This window comes from Cynocephalus volans, chromosome 8, assembly GCF_027409185.1.
Source record: "Cynocephalus volans isolate mCynVol1 chromosome 8, mCynVol1.pri, whole genome shotgun sequence".
Taxonomy (NCBI): domain Eukaryota; kingdom Metazoa; phylum Chordata; class Mammalia; order Dermoptera; family Cynocephalidae; genus Cynocephalus; species Cynocephalus volans.
The window spans coordinates 101,489,879-101,506,994 of NC_084467.1; the positions used below are offsets into that span (position 1 = coordinate 101,489,879).

Sequence of the window (17,116 nt, forward strand, 5' to 3'; positions counted from 1 at the left end):
GCCTAACTCCAAAGCTTGGTATATTTTCAAGAGCCACCTGATTATTACCAAGATTTATTAAGTTATTTGTAAAGAGCTGAGAAATAAGAAATTGAGAGAATTAAGTAATTTGGTGTTTAAAGATATGAAAAATTAACATTTCCCCAAGTATAAATATGTCTCATAAATTCTGCTTAATTTTTTATTTTATGAAAAACAGTATTGTACTTTTATCAAATCATACTGATTTGATAATCATAATTTCAAATAGTCTGCAAAAATCTTGTTTCCTTCAGGTTTTATCCTGAAAAATCCAGCATTGACTGAAGTGAATGAAGTATTGAGAATTGGACCAGGGACCACAGAATGGCAAATAATTATGTCACTACATCCGATGGGTTCTATCTGTCTGAACCAGTGCAGTGCTATGGTATGTAACAAAAAACTACACTAAAATAGTTAATAAAACTTTTTTTGTGGAAATTATGGTTAATTACAGAGATTTTTTTAAAAATAGAAATTAACAAATGAACAAAAGACTGTAAATTATTCCCCATGAGAGAAAACAATGAATTTTAAAAATCTGTGATAGTGTAAGATTCTTGTAAAAGGGAAATAAGTAGAAAACAGAATGCAGGAGAGAAAAGGAACTTTGTATAAAAAGACTAAAGCTATAATATAAATTTAATCTTAAATGTGGTTTTCTTTTACAGTTTGAACTCTGATTTCCATGCCAGTGTAACATCAACCAGTATTCTACCAGATTGAAAAAGAGGCAGTCTTTTTCGATAATCATTCAAGAAGGGCTCCCTTCTTTTTTTAAAAAAAGCTACATTGTTTACTAATAGACTTTCTTCTTAGATTAGGGTGTCATTTGGTATTCATGCAACATTTAGCCTTGCATTGGATGCTGTAAAATTGTAAATGATTTACGTGACTTAATAAAAATTATGTTACCCATCTTGGTGGCAGAATTTTGAAGGTAAGAATAAGTCTAATCACCTGGTGATTCAGCACCAGGAAAAGTACAAATACTACTAGTTACAGACATAGAGCAATGAAGTATTCCTGGATCCTTTTGAAGACAATATTTTGGATTTAAATTCAGTAATTCTCCTGAAAGCAGGAAGTAAGTTGGTGTTTGGGAGTTTCTACAATAATAATAACAATGATATACATTATATATCATTTTATAGTATACACATACTTTTAAATATCATGTCTTATTTCATTCTTAAAATGACCCTCTGAAGTAGGTAAATTTATCCCCAGATATACAACAAAAGAAAAAGAAACTAGCAATTTAAATTAGGCTACAAATGATAAAGAAGGTTGTTAGAGTATTCTAAGTGGGGAGTTCAAATAAAAAGTTTTTTTGTTTGAAATAACTAGATAACTGGTAAAAGTGTGTTTTAGTTTGATTTGTTTGAGGAGTTGGATAGTTTATTAATTCCTGTAATTTCTGACCTAATTGAACTGAAAATATTGTAACCACAACAAGGGAAATGCGGAAGATGGGGAAAACCTTACATTCCAAATATTCACTTCTACTGAAGCATGGAAATATTCATTTCTACTAAAGGAGGGAGACTGAATTTGTATGTAAGTCATTAGCAACTATTGTCCTTTCTCCTAGCTCATGAGCAACCTCTGTATATCTCTGAGATGGCAGCATTTATCATGTATTGTAATTCACTTACTGTCTGCCCATCTTGCTGGACAGCAAGCCTATGGGATGTAGTGGACATGTTGAACAACTCTGTTGAGCATAAAACACTTTGAAATTTAAAAACAATTATGAAATTTTGATGCTTTACCATGTGTTCTTTTTTATGTTAAAAAAACTAGATATTTTGCCAGAACAAATCAATTATCAGCTACACGACACTGATTTTCAAGAATCACCTTATTGCCAGTATTCTACTGCTCAGTTTCCTCCAGCTTTACAGTCCCAATCTATACAAAGTCATTTCAACACATATAGCTTGGATCCACAGTACAGTGGTAGTGGACAGTGTGGACTTGGTTCCTGTGAATTAAATAGACCTACTTATGTGGTTGCTCAAGATGCTGAAGATGGATACCCTGGAATAAAAAGGTCCAGACCAACTTATTCTTCCTTGCGAATTAAGGAACAGGAAGAACTCTGTGTAGTTTGCGGTGATAAAGCGTCAGGATATCATTATAATGCACTTACTTGTGAAGGTTGCAAAGGTAAGGATAAAGTTAAAACAAAACTGAAATCTCAGTGTTCACTGAAGAGGCATGAAATTTTAGGCACATGAGAATACTCTTATTTTTTAAAGTGTGAAAAATAAAACCAGAGAGAGCCATGATATGTTTAAAGGGATCAATTTGTGGGGTCAAAGACATGAAAATAGAGCATAAAATTTATATTTACCTTTCTTTTTATTTTTGATGAGGACTTTTACATTTAAATATAAAATTCAATATTTTTATAGAAGAAGGTTTTCATATTTGTGGATGAATCTGATATTGAAATAGAAAATGACATTTTAAAAAGATCTGAATGTTAATTATTACATCTTTTTATGCAGTTGATATACTTGTGCATTTGAAGGGAATTTGAATTAAATGACTTCTAAGATTCTAAATCTATTTTTTTGAAATGCTTTTTAAAAAACAAATTGAAGATCTGAAAGTGAAGACCACCATTGACAATGGCATTTTCAAAGAGTGAAACAGTCCTTGATGAGATTTTGAGGTTTTGAAACACTCCTGCATTGCTTTTATTCACAAAAGCAGTTTTGGGACACAGCATGGGAATGATTGCAATATACCATTAGGTAAACATATCTGTTAAGGTTAAGGGTGAGGTTTCACTGTCAGAATCTCACAACTCACCCCTTGCAAAGAACAGTCAAATGAAGACAGTGGTAGACGAAGTAATAGCTTTGTGAATAGAATAGCTGGGCAAGTGTTTGCTTACTCTTGAGATGCGGGGCATTGCTGTTTACACTAGGTTGAAGAATGAGGGGCAGTTCTGGAAACCTGAACTAGCTTTTTACTCTCTTTGTTGATTCTACGTCATGAAACTTCCACTCTCAAGTGTCTACAGAAAAAGGATAGCAGGGCTTTAAGAGGGGCATCAGCTAAGCCTATCAACTTCATTGCTTGGAAAGGAGGAAAGAAAAGATAGCAGAGATTATTGCACAGAAACAGGAAATGAAGGAGGGAATGGGAAGAGGAACCGTTATGCATGGATTTAGGAAATGAAGGAGAAAATGACGATCCTCCCCTTTCCCTGCCAAACATGGCCCCTTTAATGTCTCAGACCAAAGAAACTAGCAATACTTTCACATCTGGGGAAGTGCTAAAAACGGGAAATGGAGAGACGAGTAAGTTTGGAAGGATATTCTTGACTTTTGCAGGTTGAGGTGGACATGTGAAGAGAGAAGAGAGGTTTTTCTTGTAGCTTAATTTTTATATGACCACATATTCTTTTAAGAGAACCTTGAGAGATGTTTCATGGAACTTTGATTTTCTGTAAAACATAGGTTTAAAAATGCTTTTAGATAATATATTATAACCATAGTAAAACAGAGAGTTGTCTTAATGTGATAGGATTATTTAGTTTAATTTCCAGATGTGAATTATTGAAAGGAACAACCTCAGAATAAAATATATCAATCAGGAAAGGATTAGGACAATTATCCAGACAAATATGCATTAAACCAAAGCTTCTTACTGAGGGAAAAAACCATTTTATTGAAATAATTTAGTTAACTTGATTACTTAATTCTACTATGAAGGTATATATTAACAAAAATGGCAAGTAACTAAAAATACCTATGCTAAAATTTAAAAAAATTTTGGTTATTATTAGGTTTTTTTCGACGTAGCATCACCAAAAATGCAGTATATAGTTGCAAGAATGGTGGCGGCTGTGAAATGGACATGTACATGCGTAGAAAATGTCAAGAGTGCAGACTAAAAAAGTGTAAAGCAGTAGGAATGTTGGCAGAATGTAAGTGCCATCGTATTTTGCTTTGTTTTGTTTTAAAGTGGATTTTACTGAGAACTTAATATATTCTTTGAGTTGTCATTTTGAGCCTATACATATTTGTTTGGTTTTAAGCTATTTCTCCAGCAACTGCTCAATTAGGATGGCCAATTACTAACCTAGATAATTATATAACTTTAGGTTGAGTCACATGAAAACCTGCTCTACACTGTATTGCCCTAATTTTGGAAATAATCATATTTTCTTCTTAATTGGAAATCCTTGCATTTTCATGTGACTTAACCTGAAGTTATATAAAACATGTAGAAAGAGCATAATTTTAAATTAGTAGTTCCCAAATGTTAATTGGTAGTTGCCTACATGAGATCTAGGTATATAGAGCCTACTAACAATTAAGATATCTATACATTAAAACTCAACTCCACAGGCAGAAGAGTATGTAATCTTTTTGAGTCTCTTCTATATTCACTGTATTTTTGCTTAAATTACATGATGTCATTTAATACTCACAGTAGTACTAAGATTTTGGCATCATTTCCTCAATTCCTCTTATTCTCTATGGCTCAAAATCTCAGGGTGATTTTTAAATTCATTTTTCTTTATAAAGTACCATTAATGGTTTCTTTACATGTCTAATCTGACCTTGTGCAAACTCTCATTACCTTGTTCTTATGCTATCATATTAGTTTCCTGGCCATTTCTTCATTTTCTCTCTCTCTCTCTTTTTTAAATTAATAAACTTAATTTTTTCATAGCAGTTTTAGGTTTACCGAAGTACTGATAGGAAAGTACAAAAAGTTCCCACATACTGACTGCCCCTCGCCCTGCCCTCTGCAGCAGTTTCCACTATGATTTGCGTATTGTTTTAGTGTGGTACATTTGTTACAGTTGATGAACCAATATTCATACATTATTTGCTAAAGACCATAGTTTACATAGGGTACACTCTGTGTTGTATATTCTACGAATTTTGACAAATATATAATGACTTGTGTCCATCACTACTATATCATACAGAATAGTATCACAGCCCTAAAAATCCCCTGTGCTCCTTCCTTCCTCCCTCTTCCAAATACCTAATACAACTGATTTTTTTTTTTTTTTTTTTGTCTTTTTCGTGACCGGCACTCAGCCAGTGAGAGCAACGGCCATTCCCATATAAGATCCGAACCCGCGGCGGGAGTGTGGCCGCGCTCCCAGCGCCGCACTCTCCTGAGTGCGCTACGGGCTCAGCCTGATTTTTTTTACTATATCCATTGTTTTGCTTTTTTCAGAACATCATGTAGTTGGAATCATACAGTATGTAACCTTTTCAGATTGGCTTCTTTCACTTAACAATATGTATTTAAGGTTTCTCTATATCTGTTCATAGCTTAATAGTTCTTGAAAATTTTTTAAACATTTATTTATTTTTTAAATGACACATTGGTTATACATATTTATGGGATACAAAGTTATATTTCAATACATGTATATAGCGTGTGATGGTAAAATCAGGTTGATTAGCATATTCATCATTGCAAAAATTTATCATTTTTTTGTAATGAGAACATTTGAGCTCCTCTCTTCTAGCCATTTAAGAACATACAATAAATTGTTGTTATCTACAGATGCCTAACACTACTATACACCACTAGAACTTATTTTTCCTATTTAGCTGTGATTTGATATCCACTAACCAACCTCTCCCCATCCTCTCCTTTCCCTTTCTGGCCTATAGTAGCTACAGTTCTACTCCCTACTTCTAAAAGCTCAATTTTTTCAAACTCCTACATATAAGTGAGAACATGTGGTATTTATCTTTCTGTGCCTGACTTATTTCACTTGACATAATGTCTTCCAGTTTCACCTATGTTGCTGCAAATGACAGAATTTCATTCTTTTTCATGCCTGAATAGTATTCCGTTTTATATATATATATATATATATATAATATAATAATTTCATTATATATCCCACATTTTCTTTATTCATTCATCTGCCAATGGACACCTAGATTGATTCTGTATCTTGGCAAGGCTGAATAGTGCTGTAATAAACATGAGGGTGTGGATATCTCTTTGATATGCTAATTATCTTTTCCTTGGATAAATACCCAGCAGTGGGATTGCTAGATCATAAGGTAGTTCTATTTTTAGTTTTTTGAAGAATCTCCATACTGTTTTCCATAATGGCTGTACTAATATACACCCCCACCAACAGTGTATGAGAGTTCCCTTTTCTCAGAATCCTTACCAGTCTTTATTCTTTTTTGTCTTTTTCGTAATAGCCATTATAACTGGGGTGAGATGCTACCTCACTGTGGTTTTGATTTGCATTTCCCTGATGATTAGTGATGTTGAGCATTTTTTCATATACCTGTTGGCCATTTGTATGTCTTCTTTTGAGAAGTACCTATTCAGTTCATTTGCCCATTTTTAAAATCAGATTATTTGTTTTTATTGCTGTTAAGTTCCTTGTATATTCTGGATATTAATTCCTTGTTGGGTCCACAGTTTGCAAATATTTTCTTCCATTCTGCTGGTTGTGTCTTTGCTCTCTTTCTTTTGTTGTGCAGAAGCTTTTTTGGTTTGATGTAATCCCATATGTCTATTTTTGCTTTTGTTGCCTGTGCTTTAAAAGTCTTCTCCATAAAATATTTGCCCAGACCAATGTCTTGTAGTGTTTCCCCTATGTTTTCTACTAGTGTTTCCCCTCTGTTTTCTTCTAGTTTTTCTGTAGTTTCAGTCTGAGTCCAGGGCCTCAGACTCCCAAGAGAGTCGCTGCGGTGTTCTGAGGCTCCTCAGCTGGAATAGGTGACACTGGGTGAGGATCCGGGGTTATGGGCAAGATCTTGGGCTGCTGGGAGAAGTGTTGGGGTGCTCTGCAGCTCTTAACCTGGAGTGGGTGACCCTGGGCAGGCTCACTGGTGCTGTGGCCAGGATTCTGTGTTCCCCAGGAGAGGTGCCAGGGTCTTCTGCAGCTCCTCAGATTAAATGGGTGAGTGTGGCCGGGGCTACTAGGGCCACAGCCAGTTACCTTGGACTTTGAAAGAGATGCTGAGGCACTCAGCAGCTCCTCAGATGAAGTGTGCAACTCACATTGGGGTTAATTGGGCTTTAAGCAGTATCCTGCACCCCCAGAAGATGTGCTGGGGTGCTCTGAAGCTACTTAGCTGGGGTTGGCAACACTGGGGTGGTCACTGGGGTCACAGCCAGGATCTTGGACTCCCAAGAGAGATGCTGAGGTGCTCTGCAGCTCCTCAGTGGAATGGGTGCTACTGGGAGAGGTTGCTGAGGCTGTGGGAGGGATACTCTTCCCCCCATGAGAGACACTGGGTTACTCTGAAGCTCCTCATCTAGAGTGGGCAACTCTGGGCAAGTATGCTGAGGCTATAAGTGGGACCCTGCACCCTTAAGAGGGACATTGGGGTACTCTGTTGGTTCTCAGTTGGAGTGGGTGACTCTGGGTGAGGTCACTGGGATTGTAGGTGGGATCTTGTGCCCCCAAGAGAGACACTGGGTTGATCTTTAGGATCTCAGCTGGAGTGGGCTACTCTGGTCAAGGTTTCTGGGCTTGTGTATAAGATCCTGTGCCCTTAAGAGGGACACTAGCCTGCTCTGCAATTCCTTAGCTGGAGTGGGCCACTCTGGGTGAGGTTGTTGGGTTCATGGCTGGGACCCTACACCCCCCAAAAAAAACACTGGGTCACTCTGCAGCTCCTCAGGTGGAGTAGGCCACTCTGGGCAAGGTTGCTGGGTGGGGTCTCTGGGGTTATGGGTGGGAACCTACACCTGCAAGAGAGACGCTGGGATGCTCTGCAGCTCCTCAGCTGGGTGGGTGGCTCTGGGCGGGTTCACTGCAGCTACAGATGGTACTCTGTGCCATTGAAAGAGGCACGTGGGTGCTCCACTAAATAGAGCAGGGCTGCTGGCAGTGGTAGAAGGTCATGATTGGTCAGCTCTCAGACTCTGGAAAGTGCAAGCATAAGCTCCCTTTGTCTTGGGTGGCTCTGCATTGTGCAAGACCACTTGTTCCCAGGTATGCAGGGCACTGTATGGGTTCAAGTGCTGGAGTCATGGTGTGATAAGAGGGCCTTAGGGATGTGGAGATGCCAGGGCCATTGGGCCCCAGGGCAAAATGCACTCTGGTGTTGGCTCCATCCCCCCAAAGGGTGATGTACTTCGGCAGCGTGGGACCTGAGGAATGGAGGGCTCAGCGTGAATTTCCCCTCTGAAATAATGCAGTTATATGGGCTCCAAGCAGATCCCTATACTGGGCTCACAGCATGCAAGGGCTGTGTGGCTTTCTTGTTACTTGGATTGCAGGCATTGTTGGTGGAGTTGAGGATGCTTACCTCTTCCCCATAGTAAGGAGTCTCTCCTGGCTCTGAGCCGATCTTGGTCACATGCTTCACTTGTCTTTCTATGTTGCCATCCCAAATTTCTGAATCTCGGGGTGTCTTCTTCACTATTTTGCTGAGTTCCAGTGTTTTCCCCGTCAACACTCTATTCAACATGTGATTATCTATTTGTTGTTTTGAACTTTCTTTGTGTTAGAGGCGAGAGCTGAGCGCCTCTAATCAGCCATCTTCCACTGCCTTCCTAGTCTTCTCCATTCTCTCTTTTTAGTTCAGTCTATCTTCAACTGCTATAATAATCTTTGATTCTTATTGTTATGCTCTTCTTCAGTAAACACCAGCACAATATTCTGTTTATATTATACTGCTTATTGTCATAAAACCAAAACCCTTTAGTCAAAGTTCTTCACCAAAAGGATTTCTATTATTTAAAATTTCAAAGATGGAATAGATCTAAAGTTTTTTAAGAATCTTGTCCTGTCCAACCAGCTGAACACTTTACTTTAACCCTGTTTTATTTAGTTTGGGCTGCCTTAAGAAAACATCACAAACTAGGGGGATTAAACAACAGAAACTTATTTTCTCACAGTTCTGGGGCCTGGAAGCCCAATATCAGGGGGCCAGCATGGTCACATTCTAATGAGGGCTCCCATCCTACTTACAGATGGCTGCCTTCTCACTTTGTCCTCACGTGGCAGAGAGAAGAGAGAGCAAGCTCTCTGGTGTCTGTTCTTATAAAGGCACTAATCCCATCATCAGGGGCCTACCCTCATAACCTCATCTTTCCAAAGGCCACATCTCCTTATACCATCACATTGGGGGTTAGGGCTTTAACCTATGGAATTTTGGGGGACATAATTTGGTCCATAGCAATCCCTGATAAATTGTTTTTAACCTATTCCTGAAAACCTCTGTGAAAGGGAACTCACATTATCCCAAAGCAATTCATAAATGAAATCTGAAAGAGAAAGAGAAAAAAAAAGAAAAAGAAAAAAGAAACCTACCCTTCTTCCCTTTAAACTTTGAAGAATTATTCCAAGGTTGAAAAACAGAGAATTGATATGAGAGCAGCTATCATGAATTGTGGATATAAACATTATTTAAACGTTATTCACATTCATTCAGATTCTCTCTCTCTCTCTCCACTTTATCACTCCGTATTTGAATGCCTGGGTATCTAAATCCCATATACTAGGTAAAAGGAGCTTTCATAAGAAAAGCAATGGTTTTTTTTTTTTTTTTATGTGACCTTGTTTCATTCTATAACAATGCAACTGAAATGACGGAACTGGAAAGATGAACCAAAAATATTAAATACATAGTACATTTCTAAATTCATAGAATACGAGAGTCCAAATTAGGTGATCTGCACATCATTAAAGCTTTGTGATTCCTATTGAGGTACGGCAGCTAGTCCACTTGCCTCTAAAGCAGTTGGTGTCTCTTGTTTGAGAGAGGTGTTCACAGTCTAATGAGCATATCTTTCTAGATTTAGGTCTGCTTAAGTCTGTGTCCATCAAATAAAACACAGACTGGACTAGTAAGGACAGACTTTATTAAAAAAGATTATTGCAAGAGAGGAAAAGGACTTTTGCAATAGGGGGAGGACTATTGCAGTAGGAAGAATGCTGTGATCATAAGATTTGTAAGTGACTCAAGAGTTGGGAAAAAAAGGGTTTTCTTTTACAAAGAGGAGTAAACAGGCAAGATAGAACTGGGTGTGAAGTAGGATAAAAGGGTGGTATGATCATGTAATATCTCCTTGTCTCAGAAGAGGATATATGCTGGCTCAGGCTGAGGGTGGCCAAAATTCTGGGGCCCGGAGCAAGAAAGTTTGATTAACAGGTATTTTGTTCCAATTGGTCAGTGTGAATAAAACAGTTGAGCCAATCATTCATGAGGCAAAAAATGTGAATTTAGAGGGTCTGTTGTCTATCCTTGTCATAGGTAAACAAGGGAAGCAACCATGAGTCTTATCTAAGTCATATGAGAAAGATTGGTCTTGGCAGTAAACCATTTTCCAGAAAGAAAAAGGGTGGGGCGATTCCTTTAACTTTTGCTATTTTAGAGGAGCACAGGGCTCAGGTAAAATTCAAAATTCTCGGGATCTAGGGAATTAAGGGTTGTCCCAAGTTTATCCTAAAGTAATGCATGACTTTCAATGGTTTCATGTTCCTGCCATCACCATAGATATTCATATTACACTTACCCTTAAAGTGACCTGAGAATATCCAGTGTATTTAGTAGTTTTCACTAATCTTTTTCCAGTTCCGTAATGGGTCATAGCAGCCTGTCTCCCCTCCACACTGGTGGAATAAAGCTTCTTGGCTGAAATAGCGCCGGGCTGGGGTCTCTCTCTCTCTCTCCCTTTTCTCCTACTTGCCAAACTTAATATCCTGTACAAACAGGCTTCTACAACACTACTTCATTTCCTTGGGAATCTTAATTCCTTTGCCACATGATAATACTCCAATTATCTGCAGCTATTTTATTCCTAATGAATTCTTTTCTTTCAATTTAACATCATTAAGAACACTTGCTCCTCAAAAATTTCTTCACCCATTTAGATACCATTTTATTTTTTGCTGCCCAGAAAGGAAGATGACTTTTGACTTCAAGTCCTCATCAATATCATATATATGCACCTAGCTGTGAGTGTTATTATTTTTTGCTCTGAATGTAACTAAAAATGTGTCCTTTTCCCATGTATCGTGGACTCCATGACGATGTCTCCTTTCTTTAAAGGAGTCCATAATTTATCTTCCCCCAAATTTATTCTAGTTAATTAGAAGTAGTTCTGCCATTGATGTTTTTTACCACCATTTCCTCTTCCTCTGTGTGAGATTTTTTCAATTTATTTTTTCCCCCTCCATGCCTTGTTTATCCTCAGCTCTCTGCCATTTCCTTTCCCTCAGGGTGCTCTTCTTTCTTAGAACTCAACTAAAATCTCTTTCAAATACTTCTCTTTAATAAACCTTTCCACATTTAATCCACTCTGATTACAATGCCTCATTTTCTTTATATTATGTTTGCATTTGTGTATTCAGTTCAAATTAATTTAATATTTACTTAATATGTTTTAAATGGCTTCACATTTTGATGTATTCTTGTTCCCTGACAAAATAATGAAATCATTTAGAAAGAGGCTAAGGCTTTTGTTTTGTTCTTTTCTTTACTTCAGCCCCTGATATAATACTTTTATGTAATAGGTATGTTTTAAATACTTATTAAATATATAACGAAAGGTAAATATTAATATTTGGTTAATTTTAGTGATTTATGATAACTGCTGCTGTTCAGGTAGAGGTGCTAGTTGAAGATTAAAAGATCTGTAAAGATGACAGACCAAAAATAAAAACTGTTCACTTTATAAAAGGAGTATAACTGTATTATCTTGTTTATAAAGAAAAAATTGACAGCTCATTTCAAAAATCATAAGATATTCTTTTGACCTTATGATATAAAAATCAAGGATAAAAGCCTGTATGTAAGTTATTTCAACTGCTCCATCCATTGATAGCCTATGTTGCTTCCAAGATATAATTAATTTAGAAATTCCTCTAATATAAAAATGTCTAAATTTATAATTTGGAGATGCAAAATTAATTTTTAATTTATGTCTAGGGGGACTATGTACTTTTAAGAAGACAAGATAGTTGTAGAAGGAAAAGGAGAAAGTATTAAGTAAATTTCATTGCTGTGTACATACTTGCCCCCAAAGAAGGGTTCTTTGTAAAAAGACTAGTCTGTGATCATATACGTGTACAATATGACAAGTTTCATCAAATACTTTAATGTTATTTGTGTACCCAAAACATTTTTATATCACAAATTTTTTAATATCACAGGTTTGCTCACAGAAATCCAATGTAAATCAAAGAGACTTCGAAAGAACTTTAAGCAGAAGAATAGTTTTTACTCTAACATCAAAGTGGGAGAGGAAGGAATAGACAACAAACTTGTATCATCATCCACCACTAGATCTGGAAAAGTGGCAAGACTTTCCTCTTATAAAATTTCTTATTTCTATCCTTGTACCAGTCAGCTCTGTCCTCTCCCCCCAATTTCTTGTTTCTTTAATGATTATGGTTTGCTTAATAAGTAAGTATACGTTATAGTTTTCCCCCTGTATTTTCTTACAGATTCAGGACAATATGGAACTAACTCAAGAGGAACATCAGTTCATTAATAACATTGTGGCTGCTCATCAAAAATATACCATTCCTTTAGAGGAAACAAAGAATTTTGTATGTGTTCATTACTGGCAAGAAATAATTTACAATTAATTATGTTAGGAAATAAGAGCATACATATAACAGTTTAAAATTTCAACAGTTATTCGCCAAAAAAAAAAAAAAATTATCAATCTTACTTATTTTATGGGTTAGTTGCAGGAATATGCAAATCCTGAACTGAGCTTTTTGAGACTCTCAGAGACAGCAGTCTTACATGTACACGGGCTAATGGAGTTTTCCAAGGGCCTCCCAGGTAATTACCTTTGGGAAAAAATTAAAGTAATTTAACACTTAAACTAATTTTTTAAAAAAGTTCCCTGTTTTAAAGGAAGGGGACATTTCAGGAAAATAAAAACCTCTATTTTTTTCACCAAAGCTGCTTCTAAATGGAAAAATATGTTTACTTTGTCTGCTTTAATCAATCAGGTAGGTGAAAATCTACATATATAAAAATATTATTCAAGTGACTTAGACTTAGAGTGAAGACGAACAATATGGTTAGTTGCACGTTTTATTGAATTTTATTTTTTTAAGATTTCTTGTTTTGTTTCTTAGATAAAACCTGAAAAAAAAAAAATTCCCTGTACGGTTCTAAAAAATCAAGCCGCTGTTGGCTAAAACGTAGCTACCTATTTACATAGATAACTCATTCTAAAAATAAATTTCTCAAGGTCGAATCAATCATATTTGATTTGCTGTTGCCATAGGAAGAGTATTATCTAGTTCTGATGAAAGTGCCCCAAGATATTACCACGTGGAATCAGTAATTTTATTCACATTTGAAATTACGTATCATGATTATTCTAAGAGACCATTTAGAAATCATGTCATAAGTAAATAAATAATTAAAAATATTAAATACTATATCTGAAATTACATTGTTCATTATCTATTTCAAACAATTATGTCTCTTTTTATAGGATTTGAAAGTTTGACCAGTGAGGATCAGGCTGCATTACAGAAGGAATCAAAAACTGAAGTGATGTTCCTTCATGGGGCTCAACTTTACAGTCAGAAGGAATCAGCCTCTGAAAGTAAAAAAACACTTTCTTTTTAACTTTGATGTTAATAGTTACTATTAAATTTAGTAACAAATTATATAAAATTGAGTTGTTTTTCCTATTATATTTTTGTTTTACCAGTTAGTGTAGCAATAGCTGTTTATAAACAGTTTTCCAGTACACTGCTCTAGCTTTTGTTTCTCTTTTAAAGAAAGCTATCCTTTATTATATAGAATCATGGGAATCACATTTTTGGAGTATCTTCTATACAAACTCTCTATAAAATGTGAACTATTAATCTAGCTTCATGTTTAAGTAATAAAAATTATAAAGCTACTATTTTGGGGGAATGTTTCCCATCTAACAGCTATGCTGAATTCTGAAAGAGATTTAACTTACTATTTGTAAAAAGATTAGAAAAAAATCAGGCTTTCTATTTTTCCTTTTTACTAGGTACTATGACAATATCAAATCATTCTGCTCGTACACTGAATTGTTACAATCAGAGTGGTGATACAAGTGTTATTTATTCTGTGGAACAATTTTGCAGTGAAGACTGTCCTTCTACCACTCTAACTGGTAATATTACACACAGTACAAAATATTATATTGGATGAAAAAATTTGGTCAGATATAATGTTTTATTTTCTTATACTGCTTTGAGAAAAAATGATAATTTCTATATGCTTGATTCTGCACTATGTCCTGATGAAAATACACTTTTATATTAATCTTTTTAGGTATTACTGAAGAATTTATTACTGCACTCTTTTACTTCTACAAAAGAATGAGTGAACTTAATATTACTAATACTGAATATGCTCTGCTTGCTGCAACAACCGTGCTTTTTTCAGGTAAAAACCGTTCAGCAGTATAAATCTGGATTACATTTGATTATGAAATCATGAAGTTTGTGGTTACTCAATTATTCATTGAAACCAAATGTATCAATTTTGTTTCATTACAACTTCTTTCTCTGTGAGAGCATCCCTTTAAGCTTATGAACATACTGTAATTTCTTCCATCTTTAAAAATGCCACTTGACCTCCTATCTCCTTTCATCTACTCTCCCATTTTTCTGGTCCACTTACAGAAAAAAAAAATTCTTTAAAGAGTTATCTATACTCCTGTCTCCACTTCTCTTCTTTCATTCGCTCCTGAAGCCTCTACAGTTAGATTTCACCCCCTCATCTTTACTCCACCATAATATGTCATCATATTCAGAATCTTGGTATTGCTGATTGCAGTGGTCAATTCTTAGTCCTCTTCTTACTTGACCCATCAGCTACATTTGACAGAGCAGATCAGATCCTCTTTCTGAGACCACTTTCATCAGTTGGCTTCATCTGATCACTTCATTCTTCTTGACATGAGTTTTTTTTTTTTTTTTCCACTTGATTTCCTGGACACCACACATCTTGATTTTCCTCTTTATGAGCTGCTCTTTTTGTCTCCTTTGTTAATTTTTCCTCATCTCCCACAATGATAAAAGATGAAGTGTCTCAGCTCTCAGTTCTCTTTCTTCTATGCTCACTTCCTTTGCAATTTCATCCTATCTCATGGCTTTTTAAGGCAATGTCTATGCTGACCACTCCCAAATTTACATATCAACCTGGAGTGCTCCCCCAAACACCATTAAATAGACTACTAAAGATTTCAGCTTGGATGTCTAATAGACATATCAAATTTTACATGCTCAAATGCGAACTCTTGATCTTTCCCCACCTCATCCTCCTACACTTTTCCTCCATCTCTACTAAGTGGTATCTCTATCCTTCAAGTTGTCTAAATCAAAATTCTTTGTCATCTTAACTTCTTTCTTTTGAATTCATATCAAATATGCAACAAATCCTGTTGGCTCTACCCTCAAAATATAGCCAGAACTTAACCACGTCTTACTGTCTCTATCCCTGGCACCTTAATCCAAACTACTGTCCTAACTGGCTTTCTTGTTTCTGTCCTTGCCTCCCTAGAGTCTACTTTCTATACAGTTGCCAGAGCAATTCTTGGAAAATGTCAATCAGACTTGTCATTCCTCTGCTCATAACCCTTCAATGACTTCCTGTTTTTCACAGATTAAAGGCAAAGTTATTTCCATCATTGCCTACTACCATCCCTTTTGCTTACTCCACCCTAGCCACACTGCTTTTGGCACAGATGTTCCTTGAAGATTTCAAGCAGGCTCTTGCTACAGGTTCTACTATTCTTGATAAGTCTTCTGCCTGGAAAGCTCTTTCTCCAGATAGCTACATGACTCCCTCCTTCGCCACCTTGGATCTCTACTAAATGTCATTTTATCTCTGATTAGCCTTTTAAAAATAAATACCACCTCTCCGCCCCAAATTCTTATCCCCTTTTCCCTATAACACATCACTGTCTGTCATATTATATTTTTATTTCTTAAAATGTATATGTGTCTCTTTTCTTCCCCACTCATCTCAGACCCAGGGTGCTAAAAGCTCAAGAAGGAAAGGAAGTTTTGTCCATTATACTCAGTGATATACCTCTAGCACAATGACTGGATTAATGACTATCACCTAACCATTAAGAAATTGTTGGTTGGCTTCTCAAAAGAGGTGTGCAGCCTCTCGCATGACGTGGATACTCCTGGATGAATTCCATTCTCACTTATTTTGAGTGTATACAAACCAAGTGTTTAGAGACTCCACTTTTGTAAAGCCCTACTGTGTTTTTATGTTCTGGTTTGAAAGAGAAGTTTACTTAGCAATAATTATAAATAAATGAATATTCCTTAGTGGAAAAAACCAAAATATTCTTGGTTGGCTCTTACATTTTACAGCTAGGTACTTAAGAACCTTTGCCTTACTCTTGACCTATGGGAAATTACTTAATCTTTTTAAGTTTCAAGTAATCCCTTGCTTGATCTTCTATTCTTACAACTTCTTACTGACCCTACCTTTCTAAATTACTTTATGGAAATTACTTAATTCTCTAAGTTTTCAAGAAGCTCGTCTGAAAAATGGTGGTAATAATAGAACTTACCTCATAGAGTATTGTGAAGATTAAATAATGCATAGAGGCAAGTTACTTAACATAATGTCTGGTGTATGTTAAGGGCTCAGTAAATATTTATTATTTTTATTATTTAAGAACTGCATTGTTTTAAATGAATTTATTGTCTTCTGCCACTTTTCAATATACATTAAAAGAAAGATGATGATATTTTTCAGATCGTCCATGCCTTAAAAATAAGCAACATGTGGAAAATTTACAGGAACCAGTTTTACAAATTTTGTATAAATATTCAAAAATTTATCATCCAGAAGACCTACAGCATTTTGCTCACCTCATAGGGAGGATTACTGAACTGAGAACTCTGAATCACAACCATTCAGAAATACTTAGCACCTGGAAAACAAAGGACCCCAAATTGACTACTTTACTCTCTGAGAAATGGAATTTGTATTCACGTTGCTAAAATTTTAGAGTGTTGCTGTTTGTCTTTCTGTTAACTGTATATCATTGGATGATTGATTTGAAAAACATGAACAGGATTGCTGTGTTACCAATATATCACCATATAATAGACATCATCAGTGCTCATCAAATTTTGTGG

At 35.9% G+C, this 17,116-nt stretch overlaps 1 protein-coding gene across 1 annotated transcript; it reads left to right on the forward strand.

The window, feature by feature from the left end:
* Nucleotides 1-345: 345 nt before the first annotated feature.
* Nucleotides 346-16,978, forward strand: LOC134384241 (bile acid receptor-like). The gene is made up of 9 exons (XM_063105815.1): nucleotides 346-409; nucleotides 1,828-2,193; nucleotides 3,827-3,967; nucleotides 12,152-12,297; nucleotides 12,446-12,550; nucleotides 12,692-12,791; nucleotides 13,459-13,572; nucleotides 14,280-14,393; nucleotides 16,731-16,978. Exons 1-9 carry the CDS (start codon nucleotides 346-348, stop codon nucleotides 16,976-16,978), a joined length of 1,398 nt encoding a protein of 465 aa, XP_062961885.1.
* The last annotated feature ends 138 nt before the right edge of the window (nucleotides 16,979-17,116 follow it).

Excerpts from the sequence above, each read along its gene's own strand:
- LOC134384241 (XM_063105815.1), top strand. The coding sequence starts at position 346 with ATGGCAAATAATTATGTCACTACATCCGATGGGTTCTATCTGTCTGAA. Across the intron at positions 410-1,827 it reads TGAACCAGTGCAGTGCTATG|ATATTTTGCCAGAACAAATC; the intron begins GTATGTAACAAA and ends TAAAAAAACTAG. Across the intron at positions 12,792-13,458 it reads GTTTTCCAAGGGCCTCCCAG|GATTTGAAAGTTTGACCAGT; the intron begins GTAATTACCTTT and ends CTCTTTTTATAG.